A 16,434-nucleotide genomic window follows, 5' to 3' on the forward strand; every position below is an offset into this window, starting at 1 on the left:
GTCTCTAATTCATTTTGAGTTTATTTTTGTGTATGGTGTTAGGAAGTGTTCTAATTTCATTCTTTTACATGTAGCTGTCCAGTTTTCCCAGCACCACTTATTGAAGAGGCTTTCTTTTTTCCATTGTATATTCTTAGCTCCTTTATCAAAAATAAGGTAACCGTATGTGCGTGGGTTTATCTCTGGGCTTTCTATACTGTTCCATTGATCTATATTTCTGTTTTTGTGCCAGTACCATACTGTCTTGATTACTGTAGCTTTGTAGTGTAGTCTGAAGTCCAGGCGCCTGATTCCTCGAGCTCCGTTTTTTTTTCTCAAGATTGTTTTGGCTATTGGGGGTCTTTTTTGTTTCCATACAAATTGTGAAATTTTTTGTTCTAGTTCTGTGACAAATGCCATTGGTAATTTGATAAGGATTGCATTGAATCTGTAGATTGCTTTGGATAGTTTAGCTATTTTCACAATGTTGATTCTTCAAATCCAAGAACACGGTGTATCTCTCTGTTTGTATCATCTTTAATTTCTTTCATCACCATCTTAATACTTTTCAGAGTACAGGTCTTTCATCTCTTTAGGTGTGTTTATTCATAGGTATTTTAATGTTTTTGATGCAGTGGTAGATGGAATTGTTTCTTGAATTTCTCTTTCTGACCTTTTGTTTTTAGTGTATAGAAGTGCAACCGATTGCTGTGTGTTGTTGTTTGTTTTTTTGTGTGTGTGGTACGCGGGCCTCTCACTGCTGTGGCCTCTCCCATTGCAGAGCACAGGCTCCGGATGTGCACGGTCAGCAGCCATGGTTCACGGGCCCAGCCGCTGTGCGGCATGTGGGATCTTCCCGGACCAGGGCACAAACCCGTGCCCCCTGCATCAGCAGGCGGACTTTCAACCACTGCGCCACCAGGGAGGCCCTGTGTGTTAATTTTGTATCCTGCAACTTTACCGAATTCATTCATTAGCTCTAGTAGTTTTCTGGTATCATCTTTAGGATCCTCTATAGTATCATGTCATCTGCAAACAGTGACAGCTTTACTTCTTTTCTGATTTGGATTCCTTTTATATCTTTTTCTTCTCTGATGGCTGTGGCTAAGACTTCCAAAACTATGTTGAATAATAGTGGTGAGAGTGGACATCCTTATCTTCTTCCTGATTTTAGAGGAAATGGATTCAGTTTTTCACCATTGAGAACAATGTTGGCTGTGGATTTGTCATATATGGCCTTTATTATGTTGAGGGAAGTTCCCTCTATGCCTACTGTCTGGAGAGTTTTTATCATAAATGGGTGTTGAATTTTACTGAAAGCTTTTTCTGCATCTATTGAGATTATCATGTGGTTTTTATCCTTCAGTTTTTTAATATGGTGTATCACATTGGTTGATTTGTGTATATTGAAGAATTTGGAATAAACCCCACTTGATCATGGTGTATGATCCTTTTAATGTGTTCTTGGATTCTGTTTGCTAGTATTTTGTTGAGGATTTTTGCATCTATGTTCATCAGTGATATTGGCCTGTAGTTTGCTTTTTTGTGACATCTTTGTCTGGTTTTGGTATCAGGATGATGATGGCCTCATAGAATGAGTTTGAGAGTGTTCCTTCTGCTATATTTTGGAAGAGTTTGAGAAGGATAGGTGTAAGCTCTTCTCTAAATGTTTGATAGAATTCACCCGCATGTGAAGCCATCTGGTCCTGAGCTTTTGTTTGTTGGAAGATTTTTAATCACAGTTTCAATTTCAGTGCTTGTGATTGGTCTGTTCATATTTTCTATTTCTTCCTGATTCAGTCTTGGCAGGTTGTGCATTTCTAAGAATTTGTCCATTCCTTCCAGATTGTTCGTTTTATTGGCATAGAGTTGCTTGTAGTAATCTCTCATGATCTTTTTTATTTCTGCAGTGTCAGTTGTTACTTCTCCTTTTTCATTTTTAATTCTATTGATTTGAGTCTTCTCCCTTTTTTTCTTGATGAGTCTGGGTAATGGTTTAGAAATTTTATTTATCTTCTCAGAGAACAAGTTTTTAGTTTTATTGATCTTTGCTATTGTTTCGTTCATTTATTTTCCATTTATTTCTGATCTGATCTTTATGATTTCATTCCTTCTGATAACTTTGGGGTTTTTTAGTTCTTTTTCTCTAATTGCTTTAGGTGTAAGGTTAGGTTGTTTATTTGAGATTTTTCTTTTTTCTTGAGGGAGGATTGTATTGCTATAAACTTCCCTCTTAGAACTGCTTTTGCTGCATTGCATAGATTTTGGGTCGTCGTGTTTTCATTGTCATTTGTTTCTAGGTATTTTTTAATTTCCTCTTTGATTTCTTCAGTGATCTCTTGGTTTTTTAGTAGCGTATTGTTTGGCCTCCATGTGTTTGTATTTTGTACAGTTTTTTTCCTGTAGTTAATATCTAGTTTCATAGTGTTGTGCTCAGAAAAGATACTTGATACCATTTCAGTTTTCTTAAATTTACCAAGGCTTGACTTGTGACCCAAGATATGATCTATCCTGGAGAATGTTGCATGAGCACTTGAGAAAAAAGTGTATTCTGTTGTTTCTGGATGGAATGTTGTCCTCTAAATATGAAGTCCATCTTGTTTAATGTATCATTTAAAGCTTGTGTTTCCTTGTTTACATTTTGGATGATCTGTCCATTGGTGAATGTGAGGTGTTAAGTCCCCTGCTATGAATGTGTTACTGTGCATTTCCCCTTTTATGGCTGTTAGCATTTGCCTTATGTATTGAGGTGCTCCTATGTTGGGTGCATAAATATTTACAATTGTTATATCTTCTTCTTAGATTGCCCCCTTGATCATTCTGTAGTGTCCTTCTTTGTCTCTTGTAATAGTCTTTATTTTAAAGTCTATTTTGTCTGGTATGAGAACTGCTACTCCAGCTTTCTTTTGATTTCCATTTGCATGGAATGTCTTTTTCCATCCCCTCACTTTCTATCTGTATGTGTCCCTACGTCTGAAGTGGGTCTCCTGTAGACAGCATCTATACAGGTCTTGGTTTTGTATCCATTCAGCCAGTCTATCTTTTAGATGGAGCATTTAATCCATTTATATTTAAGGTAATTATTGATATGTATGTTCCTATTACCATGTTCTTAATTGTTTTGGTTTTGTTATTGTAGGTCTTTTCCTTCTCTTGTGTTTCCTGCCTAGAGAAGTTCCTTTAGCATTTGTTGTAAAGCTGATTTGGTGGTGCTGGATTCTCTTAGCTTTTGCCTGTCTGTAAAGGTTTTTATTTCTCCGTCAAATCTGAATGAGATTCTTGCTGGTTAGAGTAATCTTGGTTGTAGGTTTTTCCCTTTCATCACTTTATATATGTTCTGCCATTACCTTCTGGCTTGCAGGGTTTCTGCTGAAAGATCAGCTGTTAACCTTAGTGGGATTCCCTTGTATGTTATTTGTTGTTTTTCCCTTACTGCTTTTAATATTTTTCTTTGTATTTTATTTTTCATAGTTTGATTAATATGTGTCTTGGCGTGTTTCTCCTTGGATTTATCCTGTATGGGTCTCTCTGTGCTTCCTGGACTTGGTTAACTATTTCCTTTCCCATATTAGGGAAGTTTTCAGCTATAATCTCTTCAAATATTTTCTCAGTCCCTTTCTTTTTCTCTTCTTCTTCTGGGACCCCTATAAGTCAAATGTTGGTGTGTTTAATGTCATCCCAGAAGTCTCTGAGACTGTGCTCAATTATTTTCATTCTTTTTTCTTTATTCTGCTCTGCATTGGTTATTTCCACTATTTTATCTTCCAGGTTACTTATCCATTCTTCTGCCTCAGTTATTCTGCTATTGATTCCTTCTAGAGAATTTTTAATTTCATTTATTGTGCTGTTCATCATTCTCTGTTTTCTCTTTAGTTTTTCTAGGTCCTTGTTAAATGTTTATTGTATTTTCTCCATTGTATTTCCAAGATTTTGGATCATCTTTACTATCATTACTATGAATTCTTTTTGAGGTAGAGTGCTTATTACCTCATTTGTTTGGTCTGGTGGGTTTTAACCTTTCTGCTTCATCTGCTGCGTACTTCTGTCTTCTCATTTTGCTTAACTTACTGTGTTTGGGGTCTCCTTTTCGCAGGCTGCATGTTCATAGTTCCCATTGTTTTTGGTGTCTGCCCCCAGTGGGTAAGGTTTGTTCAGTGGCTTGTGTAGGCTTCCTGGTGACGGGACTGGTACCTGTGTTCTGGTGGGTGTGGCTGGATCTAGTCTTTCTGGTGGGCAGAGGTGTGTCTGGTGGTGTGTTTTGGCGTGCCTGTGAACTTATTATGATTTTAGGCAGCCTCTCTGCTAATGGGTGGGGTTGTGTTCCTGTCTTGCTAGTTGTTTGGCATGGGGCATCGAGCACTGGAGCTTGCTGGTTGTTGGGTGGAGCTGGGTCTTAGCATTGAGACAGAGATCTCTGGGAGAGCTCTTGCCAATTGATATTACTTGAGGCTGGGATGTCTCTGGTGGGCCTATGTCCTGAACTCAGCTCTTCCACCTCAGAGGCTCAGGCCTGGCACCAGGCTGGGGCACCAAGACCATTTTGGGAACTCTGAGGTCTTCTGCCAGCCTTCACTAGGTGTTCTGTAGGAGTTGTTCCACATGTAGGTGTATGTTTGATGTACTTGTGGGGAGGAAGGTGATCTCATGTCTTATTCCTCCACCATCTTGAAGGTCCCCCTGATTCTTTTTTAATATAGGTGTTTACAGCTATAATTTTCCCTCTATCCTCTGGTTTTGCTGCATCCCAGAAGTTTTGATATGTTGTGTTTTTGTTTTCAGTCGTCTCAGTGCTTTTTTCAATTTCTTTGATCCATGGTTTCTTCAGGGTGTGTTACTTAATTTCCACATATCTGTGAATTGTCCAGTTTTCCTTCTGTTATGATTTCTACTTTCATTCCATTGTTATCAGAGAAGATATTTTGGATGATTTAATTCTTTTTAAATGTGTTGAGATTTTTTTTGTGACTTAACATATGGCCTACCCTGGGAAATATTCCATGTACACTTGAGAAAAAAATGTATGTTTTGCTATTTTGTGGTCGTGTTCTGAATATGTCTGTTACATCTAGTTGATTTATAGTAATATAAATCCTCTATTTCTGTATAGTTTTTCTGTCCTTTATTGGGAATGGGGTATTGAACTCTCCAACTGTTATTGTTGAACTGTCTGTTTCTCCTTTCAGTTTTCAATTTTTAGTCCATATATTTTGAGGCTCATTTGTTAGATATGTATATGTTTATAATTGCTGTATCTTCTTTAAGGATTGAGAATTTCATCAATACATAATGCTCTTCTTTTTCTTTTTTAACAGTTCTTGACTTAAAATCTATTTTGCCTGATATTAGTATAGCCATCCCAGCATTCTTTTGCCTGCTCTTTGCATGGGTTATCTTTTTCTGTGCTTTCCCTTTCAACTTAAAATGTCTTTAGATTTAAAATGAGTATCTGGTGGACAGCATATAGTTGGGTCATTTTCTATTTTTTAACCCATTCTACCAATCTCTGCCTTTAATTGGATAGTTGTATTCATTTATGTTTGTAGTAATTCCTGGTAATGAAGGCTACTTTCTGCTATTTTGCTCTGTCTTTTATATGTCTCAGATGTTTTTTACTCCTTGGTTCCTCCATTATTTCTTTCCTTTGTGTTTAATTTTTTTATTATAACATTTTGATTCCTTTCTCATTTTCCTTTCTGTGTATTTTTTAGTTATTTTCTTAGGGGTCACCCTAAGGATTTTAATTAATCTCTTGAAGTATGATAATCAATTTTTAATTAATACCACCTTAGCTTCAATAGTATGCAAAAACTGCTTACATACACCTCTGTCCCACCTCCTTTTTGTTGTTATTTTACAAATTACATCCTTATATATTACATGCCCGTTAAGATAGATTTGTAATTATTGGTTTATGCATTTTTATATTAGAGCATTAAGGGTTAAAAGAGGAATTACCACTTAAAAATACAGTAATATTGGCTTTTGTATTTATATATAGATATCTTCATAACAGTTTTAAAATTTTTTCTCATGACTTTGAGTTACTGTCTGATATGTTATCATTTCCACCTGAAGAATACTTTTTAGCATTTCTTGTGGGGCAGGTCTATTAGCAGTGAACTCCCTCAGCTTTTGTTTATCTGAGAATGTCTTCATTTCTACTTCATCTTTAAAGGATTATTTTGCCAGATGTAAAAGTCTTGCTTGACATTTTTCCCTTTGAGCCCTTTAATTATATCATCCAGTTTCCTCATGACCTCAGTGGTTTTTGATGAGAAATTGGCTGTGAGTCTTACTGAGACTGCCTAATTGAGGATTCCTTGTATGTAATGAATCATTTGTCTCTTGCTGTTTTCCAGATTCTCTTTATCTTTGGCTTTCGGTGGTTTGATTTTAATGTGTCTCAGTGTGCGTCACGTTGCATTTATCATCTTGGAACTCACTGAGCTTCTTAGATTTGTGGGACTTGTGGTTCTCATCAAACTTGGGGAGTTTGGAGCCATTATTTCTTCAGATATTCTTTCTGTCCTTTCCTCTACTTTCTCTCCCTCTGGAACTCCCATAATATATCCTACAGGTGTGTTAGTTTTCTCCATTTTTTTTCCTTTCTATTTTCTTTTTCCCCCCTGCTCTTCAGAGTAGGTAGTTTCAATTGACTTGAATCAGAATCAGTTAGCTGATTCTTCTGTTTAAACATGCTTTTGAACCCCTCTAGTGAATTTTCAGTTTCAGTTATTGTAGTTCTTTGCTCCAGATTTTCTCTTTTTATACTGTTCATGTCTTAGTTGATTACATCCTTCTCCTGGTTTCCTTCAGTTCTTTGTCCATGGTTTCCTTTAGCATTTTTGAGCACGTTGAAGGCAGCAAATTAAAGTCATTTTCTAGTAAAACCTATGTCTCTGTTCCTCAAGGTAGTTTCTCTTAATTTCTTCTGTGTATGGGAATTCTTTCCTCTTTCTTTGCTTGCTTCATAATTTTTGATTGAATATTCAACAAGTTGGATCTTTCAAATCTATAATGTAGTAACTGGAAATTTGAGTCTTCTCTCTTCTGTGTTTTTTGTTGCTTGCTTTAGGTGGCAGTTGTTTGTTTACTGACTTTTCGAAACTATATTTATAAAGTCTGTATTCTTTGTCATGTGTAGTTCTGAAGTCTCTGTTCCTTTAGCTTGTGGTCAGGTTTTATTATCAGAGATTTCTTTGAATTCCAAGAACCAAAAGAAAAGAAATGAGGACCAAAAACTCTCCCAGTCTTTGCAGATTGGCTCTCTGTTTGATCATTCCTTCAGTGTTTATTCAGTCTGTGTACAACTTTGCCTTAGCCTTTTCTTTCTGCTTGTGCTGAGACTGAAGATCAGCCTGAGGTGAAAGCTTTAAGGGTCTTCTCTTAACTGTCCTTCCTTGGGCATGAATATGGCTTTCCTCTTCTCCAGTATATAAAGGTGCTTTTCAATGCTTTAATTCCCCAAAGAAACTTTCTCCCCATCATTTTGTCTTTAGCTTTCAGCATGTCTGTTTTGGGCCTCAACTTTAGAACTTTTGCCCCAGGTGGCAGCACATTGGTCATTTGCCTTAAAACATTTTGGAGGAATTACCTCTATGAAGCTGCTTTTCTGCTCTGAGAAAGTTCCAAATTTGTTGAAACATAGGTATGTTCTTGCAACAATTCTTCTGTCAGTTTCCAGTCAGGTCAAAAGAGACAAAAATCAGTTCCTTGAGATTAAGGTTGGCTCTCTTCACTCCAGAGCCATGAACCAGAGTTTCACATTGGGAATACCAGCTGCCATCTCTAAGCCCTTCATGAGCAGAGAGGAAAGTAGAAATGCTGCCAATTTTTCCTACCATTTTAAAATTGTCTTTTTCCTGGCTCAACAATTGCTTGGTTGTTGCATATCTTTGACTGTTTTCCAGAGTTCTCATGAAGTTGATTCTGACAGTTTTTACTCAGTTTTTCTTGTTGCTGTATAGGGATATTCCATTTTCACTGATGTCACTCTTCCTTTACTTCTGTAATCATGGTTTATTCTAGTTCTTTGAACATATTTATAATGACTGCTTTGAAGATTTTGTTAAATCTCACATCTGGGTCTTCTCACAGGCAGTGTTTGTTGCCTTCCTTTTTTCTTGCCCAAGGATTAAACTTTTCTGTTTCTTTGCATATCTCATAATCTTTTTGTTAAAAACTGGACATTTTAGGTAATATAGGAGATCTGGATTCTGATTCCTTTTGGAGATTTTAAAATTATCCATCTGTTACTGATTTTTTTGTTTGTTTAATTTATTTGGTCATAGTGTATACTCTATAATTTCAATCCTTTGAAATTTTTTGAGACTTTCATTGTTACTTAGGTTATCAACTGTCTTGTTTAATATTTCACATGCATTTAAAAATGGTGTGTATTCTGCACTTGCTAGGTGTAGTGTTCTCTAAATTTGAATTGGTTAGTTTTTAAACTTTATGTCTTTTCTCAGTTTCTGAGAGATTTTGAATGTGTTTCTCCTTCTGGTTCTATGTTTTTTTGCTTCATGTATTTTGTAGCCATGTTATTAGTTGTACACACATTTAATATTATTATGTCTTCCTGTTGAACTGACCCTCTTATCACTGTGAAGTGTTCCTTTTTATCACAACTAATGCTTCTTCCTAAAGTTTATTTCATCTGATGCTAATGTTGACTCATCACGTTTGTTTTGGTTTGTGTTTGCGTCGTATATCATTTTCTTACTTTTTAGTTTCAGCCTATCTGTGTCTCTCATTTAAAGTATCTCTTGTAAATAACACAAAGTTTTTTTTTTATAATCCAGACTGATAGAGCATGCATTTTAATTGGCTCATTTACATTTATGTAATATAATCAGTAATTACTGATGTATTTGTGTTTAAATTTATTATCTTGTTTGTTTTCTGTTTGTCTTCATTTTCTACGTTTTTTAGGTTGATCAAGTATATTTCTTTTCTTTACTTCCTCTCTTCTATTGGATTTTTTGTACTAGTTTTGGTATTTTTCTGTTGGTGGCTACCCTAGATATTATAATGTACATTTTTGGCTTATTACAGTCTTAAACTAGTATGTTATTTTTCAAACAGTTCAAGAACTTTATAACAGTTTAACTCTGTTTACTTCTTTTCATATTTGGTGCTATTGATATAGTATATTTTACTTTTGTATACATCATAAACACACAGGGCACTTATATTATTATTGCTTTAAATAGTCATTGTTCTTTTATCTTTACCCTTTCCCAAGTTCTTCATTTTTCCTACAGTTCCATGCTTTCATCTGTCATCATTTTCCTTCAGTTTAAAGAACTCCTTTTAATATTTCTTGTATTGCAGATCTGCTGGTGACAAATTCCTTCAGCTCTTGTTTATCTTTACTCCTCTTGAACCTCTTGATAAATTTTTTACCTCTGTTAAAGGAAACCAGAGCCAAACAAAAGTTAAAGTGGTAAAGATGGACTTTATTTAAACAACTATTGTAGTAGGGGAAGCTACTCCAGTAGAGGAGTGGGCTTAATTCTAGACACAGTCTGAACAAGTGGGAATTTATAGACAAGGAGCAAGTAGGGTGGGGGCATTGGTGAATGGAACATTACTAGAGGAGACATCAAAGTCTGGGAATATTTTTGGCTGAACCAACCTAACAGAGGATTCTTGCTGAGCAGGCCAAGGTGATCATCTACCACCTGGGGGATGGTAGGGGTGAAGAATTTGATCAGATATCAAAGGTGGCGAATTCTTGCTAAAAGGACTTAAGCAGGATTCCTACAAGGAAATACATGGTTGGGGCTTGTTAAGGAGAGGGTTCAGAGGAGCCTGACTAAAATTTGATCAAGCGAAGAATCTTTGTCACCTCTCTGTACTTTTGTGTTTTCTTGTTGTCTTTACTGTCATTGCACTTAATTCCTTGAATTGTAATTCTCTAATGGCTTCTCTGTGTCATCTACTACATTGTGAGATCCTTAGAGTTAGTCACTATTTTCATTTTTGTATTTTCCATACCTATCTTATGCATATTATAGAATAGGGACTCTGTTAATATTAGTGTAATGATGACTATTCTTGGTCTAGAATGATACAGAATTGAATCACAATTCTGGTAATGGCTTGAAAAAGAAGAAACATTTGAACTAATTAATATTATTTTATTAATAAATAAAAATAAGAATAATTTGGACTTGGTGTGTAGGGAAAGAAAGGGAGTTAAAAATGACTTTGAGGTTTCTTTGAGGTCCGACCTATTCAATATAATGTATATCTCAAACACAGTATCACTGCCTTTTCTTCCTTCGTAAGACAGTCCAATTAACATGAACTAGTAAGAAAAACATGAAATAAGTATTAATATATAATTGCCATTTTGGAATAAGGTAGTGTGACTGAACATGACTATAAGCACTGTCTTCTGCTTTTTTTTTTTTTTGCGGTACGTGGGCCTCTCACTGTTGTGGCCTTTCCCGTCATGGAGCACAGGCTCCGGACGCACGGGCTCAGCGGCCATGGCTCATGGGCCCAGCTGCTCCACGGCATGTGGGATCTTCCTGGACTGGGGCACGAACCCGTGTCCCCTGCATCGGCAGGCGGACTCCCAACCACTGAGCCACCAGGGAAGCCCTCTCCTCAACTTTTTAAGTGCTTAGATTGTTTCTTTAATAGTTATTTTTCTTTTGAAGTTTTAAAATTCTTGAATCCATTTTTTAAAGTAATGTAGATTTTCAAAAATTGTCCAGTTGTCTGCATTTTCAAATTTACTGCCAAAATTTATTCTAACACTTTTTGTCTTTATAACATACACTTGTAATTATACTTTAAAAAATTCTTAATGTTTATCTATGCCTCCTTTTTTTCTTTTTCTTGATCAGGCTGGACAAAGGCTTATTTATTTTGTTAGTAATTACAAATAATCAGATTTTATTTTGTTGATTCTCTTTATTGAATCTTTATTCTCTGTTAACTTCTACTCTATCATGTCCTTCTTTCATCTGTCTTTGGGATTAGTCTGTTGTTTTCTAATGTATTGAGTTAGATAATTTAGGTCATTATCTGTGATTTTCTAATATAAGCAGGTTAAAGCTACAGTTTTCCCTCTTGAATATCACTTTAGTTATATTCCATCATTTAATACATGGTATTGGTCATCATTCATTATAAGTGCTTTTTAATTTCTGTTATAATTTCTCCTATGACCTGTGAGATATTTAGAAGTATTTGTAAATTCAAAAATGATGCAAGGATACAGTTTCAAAGTTGTTACTGAATAATGTTTTTATATATAACTAATTGAAATTGTTACATATTTATGAGTAGACATTTACGTTAATAACTTAAATAAAAAATTTAAATCTTCGTTGTCAGTGTGTCAGGTTGATGTCATTTTGCCTACAGTGGAAAAGAATGAAAACATCAGTAGAGTAAACATACTTTCTGTGAGGCTTATGTTTACAAATATATAGGATTAAAATTTTTTTCCTTAGTATTCATTTCTGATTTAATTGAAGTGTGATTAGAAAACATGGTATGTATGATCATTCTCTGGCATTTTTGGAGACTTGTTTTTAGTTTCCATATGATTGGTATTTATTTGTTTGGGTGAATGTACGTGTGAATGTTCTGTATGTGCTTGGAAATAATATGCGTTATTTAATTGTGTGACTTAGGTGTTCTGTATGTTTTTTTAAAAGTCCACTGTCCTTCAGCCTTTTGTTAATGTACCTCCTAAAATATCTTTGAAAACAATTCTTGCATTTTAAGTTGGTGTTTAAAGTATTTCATTGTAAGTTTAAATAGTGCAGAGGATATAATGACTGGTATATTGTGTAAAACTTGACATTTAAAAATAAAACTGTTTCACTGTTCTCTTTAAAGCATCTGATGACTCCTAAATATTTTAGTTATTTGGTACCCTCATGATTATTTAAAACACACGTAACTTTGTATCAACCTTACTGTACAGGACAACTAAAAAACTAGATAAAATATATTTTATAATGTGCTTGAAAGAATCGTAGCAATCAAATTTTAAAATATAGGGGAAAAATATATTTAATTAAGAATTCAGTTGTAAGTCGTGTTGAACTAGAAGATTTTGACTGCTACTGCATTTTGTGCTGATTTTAAGTGTTGTTACTTCAGCCCCATTGCAGATTATAGATGTTATGTAAATGTACTTCACTATCTAATAATTTTTTTTCTGCTTCTTTCCTAGGAGTCACACCTGTGTATCATAGTATGTTTGCTTTAATGAATGAAACAGAAAGGATCTGGTATCCACCCAACCACGTCTTCCATATAGATGAATCAACCAGGCACAATGTACTCTACAGAGTCAGGTACTTTCTCCAGTAAAGTGACTAATTAACTTAATAGTAAAAGGGCAAAGTGGGAGAAATTATCAACCATATTTTTTAATTGCAAGGTCTTTAATATCAGAGACCAGAACCAATTAGCATCTAATCTTCTTCAATTAAGACTCTCTTTCCCCACTAGAGAAAGTGTTCATACATGTTCTTTAACTAGAATGCTCTGAGAATAAAGCTGTCCTGGTGAGATGCTACTTTACCACTTAAGATTATAGTTAAATTTTGAACAGGGCAAGAATGGCCTTTACTAGCAAAATCCTAAATGTTTGGAATATTGATAGTTTCCCAGGAAATTTGATGTTTTGTTCAATAATATGTAATCTCACATTTTTTCTTTTTAATAACTTTTTTTTTAAGTTGAAGTGAAGGAAAGATAAGATTTTGCCAATGATTATTTACAACCTCAAATTATAAGTTACTTTATTGGATAATCTTTGGTAATATGTAGTACCAATTTAGAGAAATCCAGAGGTACTTTTCCATTCAAAAGGATGAAACAAAGAAATAAGTTTGATCTCTGGTTCTTAGTTATGAAATAGATCCATTCCATACAGAGTCAGTGTTGCATAGTAAAAAAGAAAATGGACTCATTCATGTTTTTAAAAAGAAAAGAAAAGGAGACCGTAATAAACTAAGACTTAAGAGAGGCATCCTTACCACGACAAAGGATATGTGCAAAAAACATGTGGCAAATAATATTCTTAAATGGTAAAATGTTAGAAGCATTCTCTTTAAAATCAGGAACAAGATGTATAGAAAACAAAGATAGCCGTGATCACTGCTTGTATATAGGATTTTGGTGGAGTTCCTAACCAGTATAGTAAGACAGGAAAAATAAATAAAATATTTCATAATTGAGAACAAAGAAGCAAAAAGTCATTATTTGGGGATGATATGATTGTTAACATAGAAAATATGAACAAATCTACAGGCATCAATAATAATCATTCAGCAGAAGGCTAGATTTATGTGATCAGTATGTTAAAAAATTAACTATTTCCATACACCACAAACAAACAGAAAGAGGTCACTTAAAATAATGACTAATAACAACAAAAAACATAAGGGACCTAGGATTAAATCTATTCAAGTTATATAAGAGTTATACAGATTTTAAGACTTTTCAATTTGTGTTATTTAAAGAAGCAGGTAATATGCATATGTTTCACAAGATATCAGTATCTGATTAAGAATATTTTCTTTATCACTTTCTATAATTACTGTACTTTCTGCAATCAGCAAGTAGTATATCTTTTTATTTTAAAATGTTTGTAGAGCAGTGGTCTGCAGTCTTTTTCTGTAAGAAGACAGATAGTAAATATTTTAGGCATTGCAGGCCATTCTGTCTCTGTTGTAGTTATTCAACTCTATTATTATAGTGTGAAAGCAACCATAGACAGTAAGTAAATGAATGACCATGACTGTGTTCCAGTAAAACTTTATAAAAATTGGTAGTGGACCAGATTGGGCCTGTGAGCCATAGTTTGCTGACCTCTTCTTAAGAATTAAAAAATATGTCCCGTATCAAATTCATGACTTTCTCGTATTTTTAAACTAAGGGGGCACATATCCATTGCTACCTATAATCAAAAGTTCCTAGGATAGTCTAACCAGAAACTACCCAAAAGGAGATTTTATATAATTAAAAAAAAAATTCCACCTGTCTTTTATTCAGAGGCTATTCTTCATTTCCTCTATTACATATTTATGGGTTATTTCAAAATCAACATAAAAGAGCAACAATTATAAAACTGTGTTGGAGGGCTTATAATGTATAAAGATGTAACTTTTATGACAAATATAGAATAAAGGGAATGGAACAGAGTTTCTGTATTTTATTGAAATTAAGTTGATATGAATAAGAACTAGATTGTTTAAGTTAAAATGTCTGTTGTAATCCTCTGGGAGACTCCTATGAAAATAACTCAAAAATATATAGTAAAAGATAAAACAAGAGACTTAATGTATGTAATACACTAGAAAATATCTATAGCAATAATGGAGGAATATATGAACAAAAAATCGAAAAAAAGCCTAATAGAAGCAAAATGACAGACATAATAAATACTTTATTAACAGTAATTACCTTAAATGTAAATGAATTAAACACTCAGGTCAAAAGGCAGAGATTGGAGGACTGAATTAGAAAAAAACATAAATTACATGCTGTCTATAAGAGGCACACTTTGCATTCAAAAACACAAATAACTTGAAAGCAAAGGGTTGAAAAAGATAAAACAGGCATTCAGTAACTGAAAGAGAGCTGGAGTAGCTGTATTAATATCAGACAAAATTGTCTTTAAGATATATATTGTTGCTAGAGACAGAGGAGGGACATTTTATAATTATCAAGGAGTTAATCTGTTAGGAAACATAATAACATTTGTTTAAAATTGTTATAAGTTGGATCCAACTACAGAGCTCCAAAATAAATGAAGCAGCAATGAAAGAATTAAAGGGAAAACTAGACAATTCAACAATAATAGTTGGAGACTTCAATACGTCACTTTCAGTAATGGACAGAACAACTAGACAGAAGATCAGCAAGGAAATAGAAGACTTGACCAACACTGTAAACCAGCTAGACATACATAAATAGAACACTGCACCCAACCACAGCACAATACACATTCTTTTCAAGTGCATATGGAATATTCTCCAGGATAGATCATATGTTAGTCCACAAAATGAATCTCAATAAATTTACAAAGATTGAAGTCATACAAAGTATGTTCTCTGACCACAGTGGAATTAAATTAGGGATCATTAACAGAAGGAGATCTGGAAAATTCACAAATACATGGTAATTAACAACACATTTCTAAATAACTGAGGGGTCAGAGAAGAAATCACAAAGGAAAATGGAAAATACTTTGATATGACTGAAAATGAAAATGGATCATATCAAAACTTATGGTATGCAGCTAAAACAATGCTTAAAGGAAATTCATAGCTATAAGTGCCTATATTAAAAAAGAAAGAAGTTCTCAAAGCTATTAACATTCCACTTTAACAAAGTAGAAAAAGAAGAATATATTAAATCCAAATCAAGCTGAAGGAAATAATAAAGATCAGAGTAGAAATAAATGAAATAGAGAATAGGAGGACAACAGAGAAAATCAAGAAACCAAAAGCTGGTTCTTTGAAAAGATCAACAATATCAGTAAACCTTTAGCTAGACTGACCAAGATAAAAAGAGAGAAGCTTAAATTATTAAAATCAGGAATAAAAGAGGTAACATTACTGTGACCTTACAGAAATAAAAAGAATTATAAGGAACAACTGTATGCCAACAAACTACATAACCAAATGAAATGGACAAATGTTTAGAAAGACACAAACTGTAGAACTGACAAAGCAAGAAGTAGAATGTCTGAATAGACCTTAACAAGTAAAGAAATGGAATTCAATTAGTAATTTAAAAAAACTTTCCCGGGCTTCCCTGGTGGCGCAGTGGTTGAGAGTCCGCCTGCCGATGCAGGGGACACGGGTTCGTGCCCTGGTCCAGGAGGATCCCACATGCCGCGGAGCGGCTGGGCCCGTGAGCCATGCCTGCCGAGCCTGCACGCCCGGAGCCTGTGCTCCGCAACGGGAGAGGCCACAACAGAGAGGGGCCTGCGTACCTCAAAAAAAAAAAAAAAAAAAACTTTTCCACAAAGGAAAGCCCAGGCCCAAGTGGCTTTACTGGTAATTCTATTAAACTTTTAAGGAAGAGTTGATACTAGTTATTCACAAAAAGTGAAAAGGAGGGAACACTTCCTAACTCATTCTGTGAGTTCACCATTACCCTGATACCAAATCCAGACAGACATCTAAAAGAAAAGAAAGCTACAGACAAATATCCCTTATAAACATAGTTGTAAAAATCATCAAGAAAATACTAGCAAACAAAATTCAGCAATATATAAAAAGGATTAAATATTGACCAGGTGGACTTTACTCCAGGAAATACAAGGTTGCTTTAACATATGAAAATCAATCCATCTATATAATGTACCATATTAGTAGAATAAAGAATCAAATCTTATTATCATCTTAATAGAGACAGAGATAAACATTTGACAAAATCCAACATTCTATTGTGATCAAAATATTA

General features: G+C 34.4%; 1 protein-coding gene across 5 annotated transcripts in view; it reads left to right on the forward strand.

The window, feature by feature from the left end:
- Nucleotides 1–16,434, forward strand: part of LOC115863861 (tyrosine-protein kinase JAK2) — a 377,772-nt gene that overhangs the window by 292,572 nt on the left and 68,766 nt on the right. For all 5 annotated transcript variants that reach the window (XM_060300897.2, XM_060300898.2, XM_060300896.2 and 2 more), the window contains one exon: nt 12,185–12,308. In XM_060300897.2, coding sequence (XP_060156880.1) covers nt 12,185–12,308 — 124 coding nt within the window. The remainder of the gene's footprint in view (nt 1–12,184; nt 12,309–16,434) is intronic.

Source organism: Globicephala melas, chromosome 6 (genome assembly GCF_963455315.2).
Source record: "Globicephala melas chromosome 6, mGloMel1.2, whole genome shotgun sequence".
In the NCBI taxonomy this organism is placed as follows: domain Eukaryota; kingdom Metazoa; phylum Chordata; class Mammalia; order Artiodactyla; family Delphinidae; genus Globicephala; species Globicephala melas.